Here is a 19,542-nt window from a genome sequence, read left to right as displayed (position 1 = left end):
CTAGGTAGGCAGGTCACTTAACTTGAAAAGTCTCTTAATTACAGTCTACTTACGATCTATTGTCCTTTGCGCCTACTACTCACTGCAATCCAATTTTCCTGTCATTTGCACGCCGTACCACTGTGGGGTATTTTTTAACTTCGATCCATCCGGGTATCCGGATATGAAACAGAATATGATCTTATGAGACTCTAGAAATATTTTACAATAATAATTCTAAAATGTATGGTACTTATACACTATACAGACTAGAAAACTAACCGGTAGTACTAGTAGAGTTGGGACTGTACTAAACTCTAGAGCGTGGGAGTACCAAAAAGTTTTAAGGTAAGGAAGTGTAGCTACTTTCATATTGCGAATCGCCAATGTGTGAAAGTTGTATTATATCATTCATTATTATAACGTTAATTAATCCTAACCTAATTAAGTTTTGACTGCCAAAATTACGAATGAAAGTACCTAGCGAAATAGAGAAACCAAGGCCTGAGCAAGAGAGATGTCATTATCGGTAACACTGCGTGGTAAAAAGAGACGTGTGATACATGACAACAGCACTCTTTTTTTGACGTCCAGTCGGCACGTGCCGCACGTTGACAATTTAATCTCATAGAAATCATGTTCAATCATGCTTGTGTAAGTGTATACGTACACATATTTTTACACATAGATGAAAACAATTGCGGTTTCGTTTGACAACTCGACACTGTTGCTCTATTCTGCTAGGTATATTAACTTTATGGTTCCATGTGTTCATCATGGTGACAGTACGTCTGTTCCACCAAAACGTGTCGGAAAATTGGACTCCACGTCCTTATAATATCTGAAGTCGAAACAGCTTTTTAGTGCTCTCTCTATGTTTTATAGGAGCGTCCGCGGCCTAATGGGGTAGACCTTTGATTCCACGGAGCTCTGAATACGAAGTTTGGTTCGCACTCTTAAAGGGTGCAGGTTCGAACCCGGGTGAAGGCGTGTACCTATGAGACATTTTCTGATCTCAAGTAGGTACATAACATGGACGCTCGTACGGTGAAGGAAAACATCGTGAGGAAACCCGCACATGGTTGGTCCCAGACGTATTGACTAGTTCTTTCCTCTGGACCAGGCCGACTATGATGCGAGAATGCCGTATGCGCTTGGGCAACCATACGGACATTTAAAATCTTGTCCCAGGCGCTACAGTATTTGGGGAGTGGTTACTTCGCTCTGAAAAATACTATATAAATCATCCATAACGGATGTAAAGGCCTAGTTTTTTTTTAATTTTTTTTTTATGTTTTATATGACGACGTCCGCAACTCCGTTGCGCCAAAATTTATCTGGGATAAAAAGTATCCTATGTCCATTACCGGAAATCAAAGTATCTCTATAAGAATTTTCGGCAAAATCGTGGAAGCGGCTTGATCGTGAAGATGCAACAGACAGACTTTACAACTTATAACAGCTTATAAGTAAGTATGGATTTTTTATCAATCGCAGTGGTGGTAGGAACCGTAGTTACTACGTTCTTTTTGCGACGTTCAAAAAGTGTATTCATGATTATATAGGTCTACCAGAATCTGATGGCGAAAAGTGAGAAAATAAGTTGACTCTTGCAATACCGTGGACATTTTGAACCTTTTTTTTCTTTTTTTCCCTTATAGCGGCTAATTCTGTGTTAACTGTTAAACATGCATGAAGACTTTTGTATGGAGCCTGGTCGACCTACTGTCGGCTAAATATGTTTTTTCGCGTTCACGAATATTTTTTTCAAAAATGGATAGCTGCTAACATCAATACAAAAAACAAAAAATAGTCTTGGACAAAACCGCGTAAGGTGTCACACTTCGAAGATTTGAGCTGACAAAGTTGCAATATCTTAAATTGGTAAAACTTTAGCAGCTAATAGCTTCGAAATGTGACCCTTTACGTGGTTTTGTCTTAGATTATTTTTTATTAGCATTGATGTTAGCTATCCATTTTTGAAAAAAATATTCGTGAACGCGAAAAAACACATTTAGCCAAAGTAGGTCGGCCAAAATCTTCATATCCCATCCGAAATTTATCCAATGATAAAGGATATTTTTTGACAATCTGAGCGTCAAAATTTGCCATAAGATCCTGGTAGACCATGAGTAGACCTATACTAACTTTGAATGAAATTTTTTTTTTAATCTGTGTGCACTTCAGACTTCTATCGGCTGATCATAATGCTTCTTCCAAAGTCCTCTCATCAGGTACCAGCATTGACATAAGAAACTAGGTACCTACCGGTCATTGTACGAAAGTGACATTACGTCACGTCATGACGCGTCACCAACCGCATCGGGCACAAAATGATTGAAAGTGAAGTTTTTAACTTGTCAACGATTAACGATGCTACTTTTTATGTACGAGTTTTGGTGCTGTGTTTACAAGTTACGACTTACGACACAGTTAAATAGATACTTCACCATTATGATTAGCTTGTAAGGTATCTCTTGAGTCTTGATTATATAAAAATATTCAAAAGGGACTCAGGCCTCAGCCCACAGGGCATTATAGAATATTTAAAAAGTTGTACTTACGAGTTTTTCGAGAGGAAGGCTATGGGGTGTTTAGGACAAGACTTTGTTAGACGACTTAGTGTTACTAAACTTTTTTTTCAATGGGCCTGGAAAATAATTGATGATTAAATGGTTAAATGGACTATGACGTCTAGAATCAAGACTCAAGATACATTAGCTATGACCACACTATGCGCTTTCATCTTCAATTTTCGTCTTCTTCTTTCATTAAGCTTTCGTTTTGACGCATTCATTATTTGAATGCGTCAACGAACGCAACGCCAACAATTTTGTCATTTTTGTTTTTTGGATACGGTCAGAGAGTTATGTCTATTGTGGTCAGAGGGCATGCCCTCGCGAGTCGCGACGCATGCGTCGCGGGAATGCCTCACGTTCGCTGTTGACTGCGCTATAACGCATGCCCTTGACGAACAGAAAAAGGCACAGTGTGGACAAAGCTATTGGATTGGACGCTACGGATACCGCTAACGATCATAGTACCTATTAAAAATAAAATATCCTAATAATATAAGTTTAAACTTCACTATCGAAATTATCAAATATAACTTATGTAAGTAAATGCCCTACCTAACACTATAATTCATATTGCCCTTTGCCCTAACCGCAGCCTAAACTTGTACGTTCACCTTTCCTAACGACAATGACCCAGAATTCGGCCATTTGAGACCCATCTTGGGATTCGCTACCCACGGCATAATATAATATTATGGGCATTTGCCTTGAGTATCAGGAACTAATTATTTGATGTTCTTGAAACGGTTAGTTGTTTAAATTATTTTGACACTTATTAATAATAATTAATGATTAATAATAGCTGGATCTATGCAGTGTGCCCTTGGAAAGGCCTTAAATAGCAATATTTTTTCGAGAATTCTAAAATCGGCCAAGTTCGAGTCGGACTCTTGCACAAAGGGTTCCGTACCGTTATAGAGCAAAAATAGCCCAACAATTGTGATTTTTGTATGGGTTTTACCCTTAATTATTACGTTTTATTTAAATTTATTATTAATTATTTATGTATTAAGTACAACTAAGTATTTTGAGAACATTTTAAGTGCTTATCTTGGCCATTATTGATATGGAGCAAAAAATCACGTTTGTTGTATGAGAATGCTCTTAAAAATTTAATATACTTAAGTATCTATTTTGTTTTTAGTATTTCTTGTTAAAGCGGCAACAGAAATACATAATCTGTGAAACGTTCAGAAGTCTAGCTGTAGCAGTTCTTGAGATACAGCCTGGAGACAGACAGACGGACAGACAGACGGACGGATAGACAGACGGACAGACATCGAAGTCTTAGTAATAGGATCCCGTTTTTACCCTTTGGGTACGGGACCCTAAAATCACGTTTGTTGTATGGACGCCCCCTTAAATATTTAATTTATTTTGTTTTTAATATTTGTTGTTATAGCGGCAACAGAAATACACAATCTGTGGAACTTTCAGAAGTCTAGCTGTTATAGCAGTCCTTGAGATACCTACAGCCTGGAGGCGGACAGACGGACAGACGGACAGACAGACGGACAGACGGATGGACAGACAGACAGCGAAGTCTTGTTTTTACCCTTTGGGTACGGACCCTGTTAAAAACTGAAATTATTTTAAATTAGGTACTTTTACGAGATCCGCCGTATTGTTTTTCTTTTGAACGGAGTTTTTTACTCTATTTAAACTGGCTATTATAGTCAAAGACCTTTAAACCTAATTGTAATATTATTAGCTGTCCCGGTGAACTTAGTGTCACTTTAAAACCTGCCCTGGACTTCTACGAATATTTTAAGACTAAAATCAGCCCAATCCGTCCAGCCGTTTTTGAGTTTTAGCGCGACTAACATATTTGAAAATCCATTTTTATATATATAGATAGTACCTATGCACTTATCTAGATAATAACTCAAATACTCATAGCAGTGATTATAAAAATAACACCTTAACTTTTTCTCAACATGGGCGGTCGAGATCAATCATCGTTCAAAATTTGAATATAGAATGTTAACTTTCTACTCTCGATCGATCGACAAAAATAGATGAAGGCAATACATTTAAAAATTAATTAGAAGTCATCAACACTCTACCATAATATTTTGGTTAAAAGTACAAATTACTGATTATGAAAATTATTCTCACTATAATATAAGTACTAGGTTTTTCTCTGCAGATATTTATAATCCTGATGGTATACCTAATATTAATTATTAGTATGTACTTAATGTTAGCTAGTAGAGTTTTATTCGAGAAAATCTAGTAATTTTCGAAATTATAACACTCAAAATGATAATCGGCTTCGGCACGGAGGGTTCCGTTCCGTTCCGTGTTTTTTTGTATGGGAAAAATTTAAATTTTTATTTTATTTAAATATTATATTAAAGTAGGTACACATATTATATTTGAGGCCTTTATGAAAATTTTAGGTGCCTACCTGTTTCCATTATTGATATCGAGCAGAAAAGGCTAAAAAATAATGTTTGTAGTAAGGGAGCACCCCTTAAATATTAATATTATTTTGTATTTAGTATTTTTTATAGCAACAGATATACACAATCTGTGAAAATTTTAGAAGTCTAGCTATAGCGGTTCATGAGATACAGCCTGGCGACAGACAGATAGACGGACAGACAACGAAGTCTTAATAGTAATAAGGTCCCGTTTTTACACTTTGGGTACGGAACCCTAAAAATGAAAAAAAAAACAATACCATTTAATTTATGTAAATTATAAATATCAAACGTAGATCTAACTAATAAACAAACAAAAATGCAATTTATTTAAATGAGTAGTTGCACGCCAAAATACTATTCAGATTATTATGTTAATAAATTATTTATTCAAGGTAAATAAATCCTTTTAGGCTAGATGATTTTTGGTATCGAAACGTATCCTTTACAGGAAATTAATTTAAAAAGTTAATAAGTACAGTAAAAAAAGTTCAAATTCGAAATTCAAAACTCACCAACTTCTCGATGGCCCGGTTTTTGTGCATTAGCCAGTAGCACCAGAGACACGACGATAAAGACACTTGGCAATTTATTTACGAAAAACAACATTGTTATAGATAACACTGTAGCTAACTACAATAAATAACACTGCGGCAAGGCTGCCTTGGGACACGTGCGGTGCAGCCTTCGAAACGTGGTAACTGAGTAGTCTGCGCTGGCGCAGATAGTCTGAAGAGAGAAAAAACCTCTCGCCGACATAAGTAGGGCTCGTAACCTATGAATATTTATTATCTTGAATAACACGACAATTATAACATCTTCGTCAAAATCAATCGTGAATATTAAACGAGATTATTGTAATGTCCTAATTATGTTGTTGATTTGCAAACGGATCAGGATTCAGGAAAATTGAGTTATTTGGATAAATTTTGAGTTGATTAGGTATTTAAATTAAGAGTAGATTAATAATTTAATTTCATATTATACAGAGTGTAACAAAACTAAATGATAATACTCTAGGGTGTGTACGTGCTCCTTGCAGAGAGTTCGCTGTGAAAGTAGCAGCGCTGAAAGACAAACATTTATTTATCTTGTTTTATGTTACAGGCTACAGCAGCTGCAGCTGTAAGTAGCATGCACTTAGTACAATGATGATAGTACTACGAAATGATTTATTTACTTATGGACATTCGCTTTCATAGCGGCTCTCACTAACAAGACGTAACAAATCTTGTTAGTGAGTGTGTGCTTCTTGTCGACTCTCTTGTCTTACCTACCTCCAGGGTGGGTAAAGGTGTACGACGTACGTTTCATAACTTGCAAAGACTCGACGCAGATGGGGCATAGAATACGTAATTGACTATAATAAGAATTGTTTTGCAGGTTGCGACTCGCGAAATGCGAAGAAGCAAATAGTAATCTTATAAATTTCACGTGTCACAATGTTAGTTACCGTACTCCTCCGAAACGGCTTTACTGATTTTTACCTAAGTGCATATTTAGTAGGTCTCAGAATCGGCTACTGGCTACCTACTTTTTATATTGATAGGTGCATATTTTGTTGAATAAATAATATTATGTAGTAAATTATTACAACTCGAGACTGACGGCGACCATTATTGTTTGTGCGACGGGATGGCGTTGGACGTTGCCATGGTGCCATACTTATTTAGTCACTTCAATAAAATAATATCCAGGGCGTAATACTTTATAAGGCAAAACAACATTTGCCGAGACAGCTAGTTAATAATAATTATAAACCAGTTGCCAAAACGTATGAGGCATTTTCATTTATATTTTTTAATTTTATTTTTAACAATCTAAACTAGATGGCATAAGGATAGACTTCAAGATTTTCTATTGGTTCCTCACCGATCTGAAATTATCTGCAGGTTGGCATTACTGATTACATATGGAATGGTTGTGTTTCAAAAAATATCAGTGACTGTCAAGTGTGACATAAATCAAAATATAGTTTTCTTTAGCATAATATTAACATAAAACTGTATGTATTTATATTATATTCCCAAATATTACTATGTTTTTTTGCTTCGTCCCTCTAGTTTCAATTTCACGAAGAGCTGCATAGTGCATACCTACTCCTAAGCGTTCATTGGCCTAAGCGATTAGGCCAGTATACTGGTAACAGTTTAGGAACACGCTAACAAATTTTATATTCTTTCAAACTGAAAACTGACAACTGAAAGAGTTTTGGCGGGCATGTCACTTTAAAACTTCTTCTACTTTTTATTGTTGGGGTGGTTTTTATTATTTTTCCCAAATTGTGTTATTTGGTTTTTTGATGTTCGTTATTGGTAAAATATTAGCCATTAAATATCCGTTATCTTGCACAAGTGCAGGTAAGATGCTGTCAAAACCAAAATGTATAATTCCTGTGACATTTGGTGTAAATATCGGTAAATAGGGCTATTTCTACCGTGAGTTTTAGCTAAAACATCGTTATAATAACTTTATTATTCTATTCATTAGAATATTATTGCGTCTTTTTCAAATTGAGATGTATCAAGTTTTACATTCTTTTGCCCAGTTTTGTAGCAATTATTGATGGTATTCCCTGGTATTACTGATAGTTGTCTACCCATACGCCATCTAGTTACTAAAATGGAAATTGTTTGGCAATCAAATTAAAATAAAATAAAATTAAGAATTTAAAAAAAAAACCGCCAAACAACATTAAAAAGTAATGAAATAATATATTTTACTCACTTTTTAACTTCTTTAAAGGTTTAAATAATTCCTAAGTGTAAAGTGATATTTTAGCCCATGTCACGGTGTGTCGGGGGATCGCCAACAGTGTCTTTTGCATTTTGTATCGCTATGTCACTGATTGTCTCAATTTGGTTCGCTGAAAACTGACCCTTAAACTATAATGTAAGTAGTGAAATCAAACATCTATTCTTAGATAAATGATTGGTCTCGCGCGCGCGCTCGACTAGATACCGCGCTGTATAGAAAATTTGATTTCAGAATGCGGCAACTCAATATTGTAGTGTGTGTAAAACAATGCACAAATATTGTTGTGTGCGTAGATAATCGGGTTGCCAGATACGTGACTGGTGCCCAATCAATGGGGAAAAATTAGTTGCTGTGGTCTTGTAATTTATTATTATTGTATAGTAAGTGCTGATTTTTCAATCACCAGATAAACTTTACCATTGGAATAAAGTCCATTCGAAAAGAATGCGATAAAATAACAACGTTGTTTAGGTCAACGAAATATAATAAGTACACTATTGATGAGAAAACAATACAAAAACAATGGTAGGAAGTTTAACGAAAGTTAAGAATGAGTCATAAAAAAGCAAATGTTAAATTTGTTTTCTCATTTGTTACTGTATTGTGTACATAAAATATAAACTGTATTTAAGATTTTTATTTTAATATGATACTCCTAATTCATATTTATTAATACACATTCATGATCTAGGCACTTTGAAAACTTTTTGTTCCGTTGGCGGGATTCGAACCAGATACGCTAGCTAGAGATTTTAATGCGCTCATCTACTCAGTCACTAATCACCAGTGATCGGAGTAGGTAGATTGATTTTTGCTACTTGCATCATAAATGTTCATAGAAAGGATAACGTGGATAAGCCATTATTCGGAAAGTCATTCCAGTATTTCCGGACTCAATCAAAGATGGTTTATGTTGGTAATCCATACTATACTAAGATTATAAATGCGAAAGTGTGTCTGTCTGTCTGTTACCTCTTCACGCCCAAACCGCTGAACCGATTTTGCTGAAATTTGGTATGGAGATACTTTGAGTCCCGAGAAAGGACATAGGATACTTTTTTTCCCAGGAAAATGTACAGTTCCCGCGTGATAAACGAGTTTTGGCGCAGCGGAGTTGCGGGCATCATCTAGTTTACCATAATTTTAATGATTTATGGATGAAATCGACGTAATTAAAAGTCTTATTTTTGAAAATTATACAGCTACTTACTAATTTAAATTTCGGTTTAAAATATTAACGAAGTCCGAGATTTCGAGGGAATGTCCATATTGTTATGTACGTTTCGGATCGTTGACCTCATTTCAATCTACCTACTCCGATCACTGCTAATCACTATGTACATATATAAAAAAAGATATAATAAATAAATAAAAATCACAATCTCAGAAAAATTTGGGAATTTTTAGTTTATGGCAACTGGCAACACTGAACATCAAGCGGTACTCCGATCCGAATTTTCAGGTTTATATTACTTTTCTGTGTTTATGACGATATATATAATATTTACTGATAGTATGTGATGCCAGTACCTTTCTTGTTTCTTGTAGTGTTATTATTGGATAGTCTCACTACGCAAACTGGCATTTTGCGTAGTGAGACTTGCGGCGCGACTGGCGCGGTTACGCCACATCAGGCGTATGATTTGTTGCCGCATTTTACAAGTACTCCGACGGTATCTAGTCGTAGCGCACGCGCGAGACCTATCATTCATCTAAGCATCTATTCTAAATTAGCGGTCCCCCGACACACCTTGACAAACAATTATGGACTAAAATATCACTTTACACCATGAAGCTAATATAGAGAGGAGCTGGCCTAAGCAACTGTGCACTGTGATTTTCAACTAGGTCCTGACGTCATCATTGTGGGCGGGGCTTATGTCAGTACACTTTCAGCGTTTGTCAGGTGCACACGTAACGAGACTCCCAATAAATTGGTGTTTTTTGCGTTTTAAACAAGGAAAGGATGAAGTATTATATTTTACAATGTCGAAAACACTCGGACAGACGTTCTGATAATATAAATACTATCACATTTCATTTGCAAATAATTTTAAATGTAATTTAAATATAAAAGTTCTAAAACATTTTAGCTTTCAGCGTTAATTATACTACTTGACACTAGATGGCCAGACCTTTGAAAGATAATACAGACGTAAATGCTTATAATTTTGCATAAGTTTATTGCAATAATCATACTTGAATTCTAAAAACCGTTATACACTTTGTCTTAAACACATTTTATAGCTAAAACCGTACTTATATAACTTTTATTATCATATTACTTATAAAGCGCCATCTGTTGTCATCTTGGATAACTATTTTGAACGTAACAAATATCCAGGGCCTTATTTAGAATTAATTTATTAACCGACTTCCAAAAAACGAGGAGGTTCTATTTTTATCGCATATAAGTATCGCAATGACAGTTTGTTTTCTAATGTTGATTGTTGACGCGCGCGGCTGATATTTGGCCAGCCGTAGGGTCGACAAAGAAAAACGTTTTTATTTGCGGAAATTTCTTTTAAGTTTTTGTTTTAATTTTTTTGTGATAACAATAGGTAATATGTGATATTATTATAGTAATTGATTAATAAAATAATAGCTGAATCACATTCATTGATAAAATATTACCACAAATATTTTTCATGAAAATTTTGGATTCGCTCAAAAATAAAAAAATTAAGTATATACTTAACTGAAAGAGTTGAAGCTGCCACGGGGTTGACCAAAAATAAAGTAATACCTTAAGGTTGGGTTGCACCAAAGGCGTGGTTAAAGTTAAAGTTATGGTTATAGTTAAGGCAAATTTAACTTTAACTTTAACCTTAACTTTGACCGGAGAAATTGACAGATGACAGCTGGTCCAACAAGGTTATAAATGAACGTGGGCGGGGGCGCTGCTGGTAAAGGAGAACTGTCAAAAATGGCGTTTTTTGTATGATGACAGCGTTAGTTCCTTTTTTCGCCACGCGCATTTAAAACCTTGTCGAGCTCTATGGATATGGTTAAATGTGGCGTCTTGATGGCGTCCATTTTTAACTTTAACCAAAGATTTGACATTTTGCATTGTAGTTAAAATTAAAGTTAAAGTTAGTTGGTGCAACCCAGTCTTAATATACAGAATTGGTCGATTACTTACCTATAAATTAATGTTATCAGAAAATTTTGCTAGCGCTACTTTTTTAGCAAACAAAACTGTCATTGCGATTCAGTTCTGATCGCGCGTGGATTATCATCTTTCATGTACTTACCATCGAAGAAATTGATTCATAGCCCATAGGCCGCCTCCCCCCCCTACCCTATTACCTCTTAAAAGGCCTGCAATGCACCTGTAACTCTTCTGATGTTACGAGTGTCCATGGGCGACAGAAGCTGCTTTCCATCATGTGACCCGTTTACTCGTTTGTCCCCTTATTTTACAATAAAAAATCGGTCAAAATACTAACCCTTATTTAATTAATTGAACTTATTATAATTAATAATATACATTTTTTAAAGTTCTGAGTACGTCCCATAATATTCAAGAATTTTGACATCTACTGTTAGATAGCTGAACTACGTAGTAACATCAACATCGACCTAAGACACCCCCTCACCCCGCATATTGTCACGCGTCGTTTCTTAAGGAGATTCGATTACGACACCTCCTCTCTATATTAGCTTCATGCTTTACACCTTATTTTCCTGTTCTGAGCTTTACACTTAGGAATTATTTAAACCTTAAGTGAGTAAATTAAATTATTTCATTACTTTTTAAGTTGTTTGGCGGGGGTTTTTTTAAATTTCTTAATTTACTTTTATTTCATCATCACTATCATACATCACAATATATTATACTATACATCGTCCCATGGTTATGACTTATGAGGCTATAATGACCCTGTTATTGGTACTTTTCATAGTCTTATAGATCGAGACTCGAGTTTGTCTAGCGATATTTAAAAAAAATCTATACCTACCTAATACCATAAACCTGAGGAGTATGTTTGCTTGAACGCGTTAATCTCAGAAACTACAGGTCCTATTTAAAAACTTATTTCAGTGTTAGATAGCTCATTTATCGAGTAAGACTATAAGCTAAGACTAATACGACCGAAGAAACTTAGGAAAATGTGGGAAAAACGGAGGAAATATTAGAAATTACGAACTACAAGAGCAATTTTTAAGGCAATATTTGGCACAGATATAGAGCAGACCAATCAGTGAAGGGAGTAGGGACATAAAAGCTATTTTTTACGGAAAAATGTACAGTTTCCGTAAAATTTCTAATTTACGCGGGCGAAGCCGCGCGGGACATCTAGTGTGTAAATATTCATAAAATATGTCAGAACTAGAATGCAATAAAACCCACCAAACGACTGCAAGTCGCTAATCGGCCCTTCACGAACCAGATGAACTGCGATTTTTCAGCACGGAGTAGGCTGATGATGATGAACTATAGCTAAGAACACTCTCAATTATTAAGTCAGCTTTCAAACAAAAAAAACTAGATCAAAATCGGTCCACCCGTTTGGATGCTACGATGCCACAGACAGATAGACAGACAGACCGACACGTCAAACTTATAACACCCCTCTTTTTTTGTCGGGGGTTAAAAACAGGAAAATGCCTCATTGTCATTGGAGCAATGTGGTCCATCTAAGCGTGCTCTAAGCTGCACTAGCGACAAGAAAAAAACCTTTAATATCAGATTACCGTTTGTCAACTGTCATTTGATCCTGTCATTTATCAGTGTCAGTTTTGTTGCCAAGAGTGTGTGGATTTGTGTGAGTTAAAAACCTCAAATTCTAGATTATTTTTAAAAATAGTTGATAAAACGCAGATATCTTTCTTTGTTTCATTCGTACGCATAATATATACGTGCAAAATCAGTTAGTGATGTCCGGTTTCACGGAAAACGCACTTATAAGGAAGTTGCAAGAGTTGAATTCAAGTCAACAAAGCATCCAAACCCTATCTCTGTGGTTGATACACCACAGAAAGCATCATGCCGCTGTGGTCAAAACATGGTTTAAAGAGTTATTAAAAGGTAATAAACAACTCCACTTATATAAACAAAGCTTAACCCGTAAAGATAAACAGCTCTGAAACACGACGAAATAGGTATTATAGTTGTGCAACGTCGTCTCTTTACATTCCTTCGAATACAACGTTGTACAAACCGCATTCGTAATAGTGCATTGCTTTCATCTAGTATACTTCACCACCAAAGTTATATAATTTGAAATACATATAACCTAACCTCAAATTCTTTTTTTTTCAGTTAAAGACTCCAAGCAATTAACGTTTATGTATTTGGCCAATGACGTTATACAGAACAGTAAGAAGAAAGGGCCGGAGTACAGCAAAGTGTTTGGAGATGTGTTAGTCGATGTGTTTAAGCATATGGCCAAAACTGGTATTAATGAGAAAACCAAGCATTCGCTACACAGAATACTAAATATATGGGAGGAGAGGGGCGTGTATGATTCCCAGAAGATACAAGACTTTAAAGAAGCTGGTAAGTATTCTGTATTGATAAGAATTGTTTACTGAAATTTTAAGTGAATGTGTGAGAAGGAGGGCTATGTTTTTAATTCCTATATATTTTTTTAATTTTTTTTGGCACGTCAGTCAGTTAGGTAGGTGAAACAAACAGGTTATTTTTTGTCCCATATGAGAATAATATGTTTCAGTAAATGTGTTATTTAAATATACCTTTTAGCCCTTCAACTGTGGACCACGCTCTAGGAGCACGATGTCAAACATGCACGCAATCTGTGGACCGCGCTCCTGGAGCTCGATTATCACCTTCGTGTGTTATTTTAACCACAGTATATCGTAAACTATATCTTTAACGCTCTAACTTGCACAAAGTGTTTTTAATATAACAAAGACGGGCTATAGTCATTTCTAATGGCTCTAAATCACACTTACGACGATTACTAGAAGTTTCGAACTTGACCCTTGCCTTAAAATCGCGCGCGTACTGACAAGTTTTGTTTTTTGTAAGCTTATGGGTTGAAAAAAATGTATGGAGAAGTGTGTTTTTCTTATTGATGAATGTTAAATAATGTTTATTTATGTAAATTTAATTAAAATATTTAAAACTATTTTTCATTTTTTCTATTAAAAGGACAAAAAACTTATTTTTTTTTGTAATTCCGATTTTAAGTTTAAATTAATAAAACTTAACATTGCAAAATTGGATTAATTTATTTTTATTATCTCAGCTTAATTCATACAGATTCCAATGACATAGTTATAATATGCATCCCCCATAAGGAATTTTAGAGTTATCGTCATTTTAACGCGTCACGCGTGAACATCCAGAAGTAGCCCCACAAATGCGCTTTTTTTTTTCAATATGGCCGCCACAGCTGAAGGGTTAGTATCATACTTCTTTTGATGTTATGTATCACTTATACAAATCCATTGAATTTCTAGTTGATCCTAATGATGCAATACCTAAAAAAGCAAGTAAGAGGAGGGCAAGTGAAAAAGAAGGTAAAGACCCAGAGAAAAGATCTAAAAGTGACAAGGAACCTAAGGAGCGGGAGAAGCGTGAACGTCGGAAAAGTGAGAACAAGACTGATTCCGATGGACACAATGACATGAGTCCAAAAACTCCACCCGGAGACCCCCCAGAACCCGAGGAGCTTATTAAGGTATGTGCAATGGTGGTAAAAATCCATAATAATTTCTAAAATTTGTACTTTGTAATGTCTAAAAATTGATATCATTTGGCAGTGTATGTGATATACAGTAAAGGTACAAATCCGTGCATCGCGACAGTCGTAAGCCGCGCGCGGCCTACGACTGTCGTCGGCCGCGCGCGTCCGTCAAAGTTAGAAATGGTGCCATATATTTTCATACAATGACTATTGTCACCGACGACAGTCGTAGGTCGCGCGCGCCTTACGACTGTCGCGATGCACGGAATTGTACCTTTAGACTTATAAATCACTTTAAGGTCTTTATAAGCAAGTGATAAAATGAAGCTACGGATTTGGTAAATTTTAATTGCTAAAATTTAATAATAATATGTATAATTGATAGTAATTTTTGTTACATTTGAAAGTTTGGACACAACACATAAGACACACAAGTTAGAAATTCAGTCTAGTAGACTTATAAGTCTAGTAGACTTATAAATCATTGATTGGCTGACATTAAATAATTTACAAATAAATATTAGTAAAACGAAATACATACAATTCATAAATTACAATAAAAAACCACTAAGACTACAACTATCTTACGAAAATCAACAAATTACGGAGGTTCATGATAACTTATTTTTGGTGATTCAGATAGACAGACATTGTAATTGGCAGGCTCACATAGATAGAGTATGTAATAAAATTAAAAGATTTGTGTTTGTTCTAAGTAGTCTTACGAGAACAGTGAACGAACATGCAGCGTTAATGGCTGATCACGGCTATGTGTCAACTGTTCTTAGTTATGGACTTATTATTTGGGGAAACTCCTCACATATAGACAAGGCATTTATAGCTCAAAAGAAATGCCTTAGAGCAATAGCTAAAAAAACCGCCGTATGAATCTTGTAAGCCAGTGTTTAAAAAATTTAACATTCTGCCTTTACCGTACATATACATTCTAGAGGTATTTAAATTTGTCATCAAAAATAAGAATTCTTTTACACAATTGTTAGATAAATACCCCACGAAATATTTTCGTAATTAACACAGATTAATTATAGACAGAAAACCCAAAACAACTATTTTCCTTAAAAATAGCCACTCCATGTGTGTTAAAATTTACAATAAGGTGCCGGCACATTTAAAAGGTTTAACATACGATAGATCTGTAAGAGAACTGAAAAAAATGCTAATGAATAAGTGTTATTACAGTGTAAAAGAATTCTTAGAGTCGTAAACTTATCTGTGATATATTATCTTTTATTATTATTATTATTTTAAGGATGGTAAAATGACATATGGAATGAGATTAATTTCTAATTTATTGTATTTGTTATATTTAATTTTAGTATTTTAAATTGACATGCTATGTATAAAATTAATTGTTCATTATTCATTAAGTATAATATATTTTAGGAGTATTGATTGAATTGTAATTTTTTATTTTATAATATACTTAGTATTATTTTAGGAATTTGAAATGAATTGTTATAAATGACTATTATGTACTTAGATTTAAGACTATATTGCACACCATGTATATGTGGTAGAATGAAAGCTCCAAATAATCAATCTTAAGACCTTTGTAACTTCATTGTAGCAATAAATAAATAAAATTCTGATTCTTAATTTTTTTATACAAACACACATTCTATTCAGAAATTCATATTTCATTCCAGGCTTTGCTAGAATTGGAATCAAGTGCATCCAGCGACGAAGCGGTCAGGGAGAGGATAGCATCTCTCCCTCCAGAAGTCTCCGAAGTGCAATTATTGTCCAAGTTGGAAGGTAATGATCCCAGTGTTATGTTCATACATAACATGGTTATTCCCAAAACAATAAATTGTATTCACAAACAAATAAATATTGATTATAATGCATTGTTTCATTTATAATTTGTTTTTTAATTTGTGATAATAGTGGACAAGTCTGTCACATTTTGTTGTAACAACGAGTGTAATACTTGGAATCGTTTCTTGTTTTTTGATTTATGAAAAAGGTTAACAAAAGAAATAATTATTACAGAAGCTTTAAATCAAGCTTTTATTTAATACGCCAATAAAATGATGCCTACAATATCAATAAAGAAAATTATTTGTGATACACTAATCTATACATATTCCCTGATTCCCTGATTATTATTAAATTCATAGTTTGTTATAACTTGCAAGAGTTCGTTGTAATAAAATATTTACTTATATCTAAAATTAAAAAACGAATTATAGACAATTATTACCTACCTGTTGAGTACTGTACTGTAGTACCTTCAGCGATGATAAAAATTTGCCCTTCTTTTGTTAAAGTTTAAAGAGTAGTTCAATGTAGATTTCAATACTATTATACTTTTTACATCAAGATTCATGGTAGAAACTTTCGAGCCCATTATTATTAGAACTTTATTAAGTCACGTAATTTAGCAAAAATTGGCACTTGTAGACCTACAGTTTGTTATTCTGACCAAATTATTAGTGAATAAGTCTCGATAATATATTAACATCAAAATCCTTCGGAATTTATAAATTCGATCTACGCTTTTGTCATGTTTTTTAGTTTCAATCTATAACGCATTTTTTAAAGAACAACAGAACATTTGCTGCTAAACGCTGCCGTTTCCTATTCTTACGCTGGTTCTCGTCAGGCTAGTTACTGAACCAATGTAAACCATTCTTATGTAATTCTGAAATAATCGTAGCCAAGACTGTAAGACGAGGAATCTTATAGTTTGTTCATATTAAGTTTTATGCTTCGTCTCACTGTTTCGACTTTAGTTTCTAACCAATTGCCTAAATATTCCAGACAAGGAGTCTGCTTTAGCTCTGAGCGCTATAGTCAACTCGGCGGTGGAGTTACTCGCGGAGTACAATCTGCGTTTGGCTGAAGAGTTGGAGAAGAGGAAGAAGGTAGCGGGCATGCTGAGAGACTTCGCCCAGGCGCAGCGGGAGCAGGCTAAACAGGCTGAGGCTAGATTGGAGGTATGATACCCAATTACCACCACGTGCGCTGTGTTTCGCCGAATGAGTGAGTTCACCGGAGGCCCAATCCCCTACCCTTTTCCCTTCCCTACCCTCCCCTATTTCCTTCTCTACCCTCCCCTATTCCCTTCCCTACCCTCCCCTGTTACCCTATTACCTCTTAAAAGGTTGCTGCGAGTGTACATGGGCGACGGAAGTTGCTTTCCATCAGGTGACCCGCTTGCTCGTTTGCCCCCTTATTACATAAAAAAATTGACCTAGCGAGCTTCCTAGTTTATTCCTAATTTTCGAGGATTTTGTTGCTCAGATACCTACTTGTATATAGCGATATTTTTTTGGTATGAAAATATCCTGTTTCCTTGCCGGGACTCAAAGTATCTCCATATCTAATGTCATCAAAATCGGTTCAATGAATCTTTCCGCAACATCCATACTAATAAAATAAGAGATAATATTATAAATTCGAATGTCTGTGTATTCGTCTGTCTGCTTGTTACCTCTTAAGGTTTAAACAGCTTACCGAAAATTGGTATGGACTTTGTGAGTCGGGGAAGCAGTAAGCACATAGGATAGTTTTTGTTGCAGAAATATGTAACGAGTACCGACTGCAGGATAATTTTCGCGCAACAGTCTTGCCGGCGTCATTTAGTTGATAACATAATATTGATCTACGTATCATTACAGGAATACAACGTGAAGCTGCAGAAGATCTACGCGGTGAAATCCGAAGTGAAGTCGCACATAGAGAATCTGCCTGACGTGTCTCGGCTGCCCGACGTCACAGGCGGCCTCGCCCCTTTGCCATCCGCCGGCGACTTGTTCAGTATTTGAAAATGTCTTTACCCTTCAAAAAACCCGTTGACATGTGCTGATCGATATATCGCAGTCATCTAGTTGAATCTGCTATTTGATTGAATGACTAGCGAATTCATTGCATGAAACCATTCAATTAACAGTTAAAGAATTGACGAGTTGTCCTTTCGTTTAGACGTTAAACGTTACAACTTAAAGTCAACGACTTGACTAGTTGGCCTTTAGTCGTTAAATTAAATTGTTTAATTAAATGAATTTGCTAGTCATACAATTAAATAGCAGATTCAACCAGATGACTGCGACATATACAGGGTGCAATTAACCCTTCCGGCCGAATTTCAATATATTGATCCTTGTTAAAAATAAAAAGGCTTATAATTAACTGATCACCAGAAATAGTAACATTTCACAGACTATAAAAATAAAGTTTAAAAAACTAAAACACGCTCTAAAAAGCATGAAACAAGAAAACAGTTTATAGGGATATGGAAATGTTTAAAGGATAGCCATGGTCGTATGTATGCCCATTTATTATCTATAATGAATCTGTTTTGCCATGGTAGGTGGCATATATGACCAAATTTCAACTACATTTTAATTTTAAAATGAAAATCAAAATAATTATATTATGTCGTTTGGTTCAGTGGTTTGGGCGTGAAGAGGTTATTGATAGACAGACACACATTCGCATTTATAATATTAGTATGTATAAATCTCTTCATCTATGCTAATATTTTAAATTGGAAAGGGTAGGTGTCCGTCTGTTATCTCTTTAGGTCCAAACTGAATATAATATTATATACTCGTAACATAATATTATGGAGTTGAAATACTTTTTTTGTTAATATGCTTACATTTTTTGTAAATCGTAGTGATTTATTTGGACAGAAATATTGCATTGATTTGCTCACAAGGATTTAGTGATGATTTACTATATTTGGTGATCATTTACTATATTTGGCGTTCGATTACTATTATTAGAAGTGTTGTCGAGACTAAAGTAGCTAGTAAGTGGTAGTATTGGAATTTTAGACTTTTTTTTGGTGTTAAGTATCTTTTTTTGGTAACAAGTTTAAGGTATCAGTGCATTTTTGGTGGTCATTATATTTGTTCCCAAATAAAAATACTCATATTTTTTTCTTTTATAATGTTGAGAAATAGCTTCCGAAAGTTATCCTAAATAACACCACAATTAATTGACACTACGCCTCGTTGGCGCATGAATTCCACTCCCACCTGGCACCACCACGCCACTCCCGCTCTACCCACCGCCGCGAAGTGACCATTCTGCAAACTCAAACTCAAACTCAAAATTTTTTATTCAGAATAAATTTTTTCAAATATTCTCTGAACGTCGGGGCTACACAGATGCCTA

General features: G+C 35.0%; 2 protein-coding genes across 2 annotated transcripts in view; one reads left to right on the top strand and one right to left on the bottom strand.

Moving 5' to 3' along the window:
- The window catches only part of LOC121739101, a 97,998-nt gene extending 92,345 nt beyond the window's left edge, over positions 1-5,653 (bottom strand). The window contains exon 1 of the mRNA XM_042131426.1: positions 5,497-5,653. Coding sequence (XP_041987360.1) covers positions 5,497-5,590 — 94 coding nt within the window. The 5' untranslated portion in view covers positions 5,591-5,653. The remainder of the gene's footprint in view (positions 1-5,496) is intronic.
- A 6,833-nt stretch (positions 5,654-12,486) lies between these two features.
- LOC121738786 (regulation of nuclear pre-mRNA domain-containing protein 1B) lies at positions 12,487-18,539 on the top strand. The gene is made up of 6 exons (XM_042131025.1): positions 12,487-12,770; positions 13,005-13,241; positions 14,168-14,388; positions 16,062-16,170; positions 17,179-17,354; positions 18,039-18,539. The coding sequence occupies exons 1-6, from the start codon at positions 12,620-12,622 to the stop codon at positions 18,183-18,185; spliced, it is 1,041 nt and encodes a 346-aa protein (XP_041986959.1). The 5' UTR covers positions 12,487-12,619; the 3' UTR covers positions 18,186-18,539.
- Positions 18,540-19,542: the final 1,003 nt, after the last annotated feature.

Source organism: Aricia agestis, chromosome Z (assembly GCF_905147365.1).
Source record: "Aricia agestis chromosome Z, ilAriAges1.1, whole genome shotgun sequence".
Taxonomy (NCBI): Eukaryota; Metazoa; Arthropoda; class Insecta; order Lepidoptera; family Lycaenidae; genus Aricia; species Aricia agestis.
Note: the sequence above shows the minus strand (reverse complement) of the source record. Positions and strands in the feature narration are given on the sequence as shown.

Coding starts and splice junctions, on each gene's coding strand:
- LOC121738786 (XM_042131025.1), top strand. CDS start 12,620: ATGTCCGGTTTCACGGAAAACGCACTTATAAGGAAGTTGCAAGAGTTG. Junction 14,389..16,061: donor AACCCGAGGAGCTTATTAAG/GTATGTGCAATG, acceptor ATTTCATTCCAG/GCTTTGCTAGAATTGGAATC. Junction 17,355..18,038: donor AGGCTGAGGCTAGATTGGAG/GTATGATACCCA, acceptor GTATCATTACAG/GAATACAACGTGAAGCTGCA.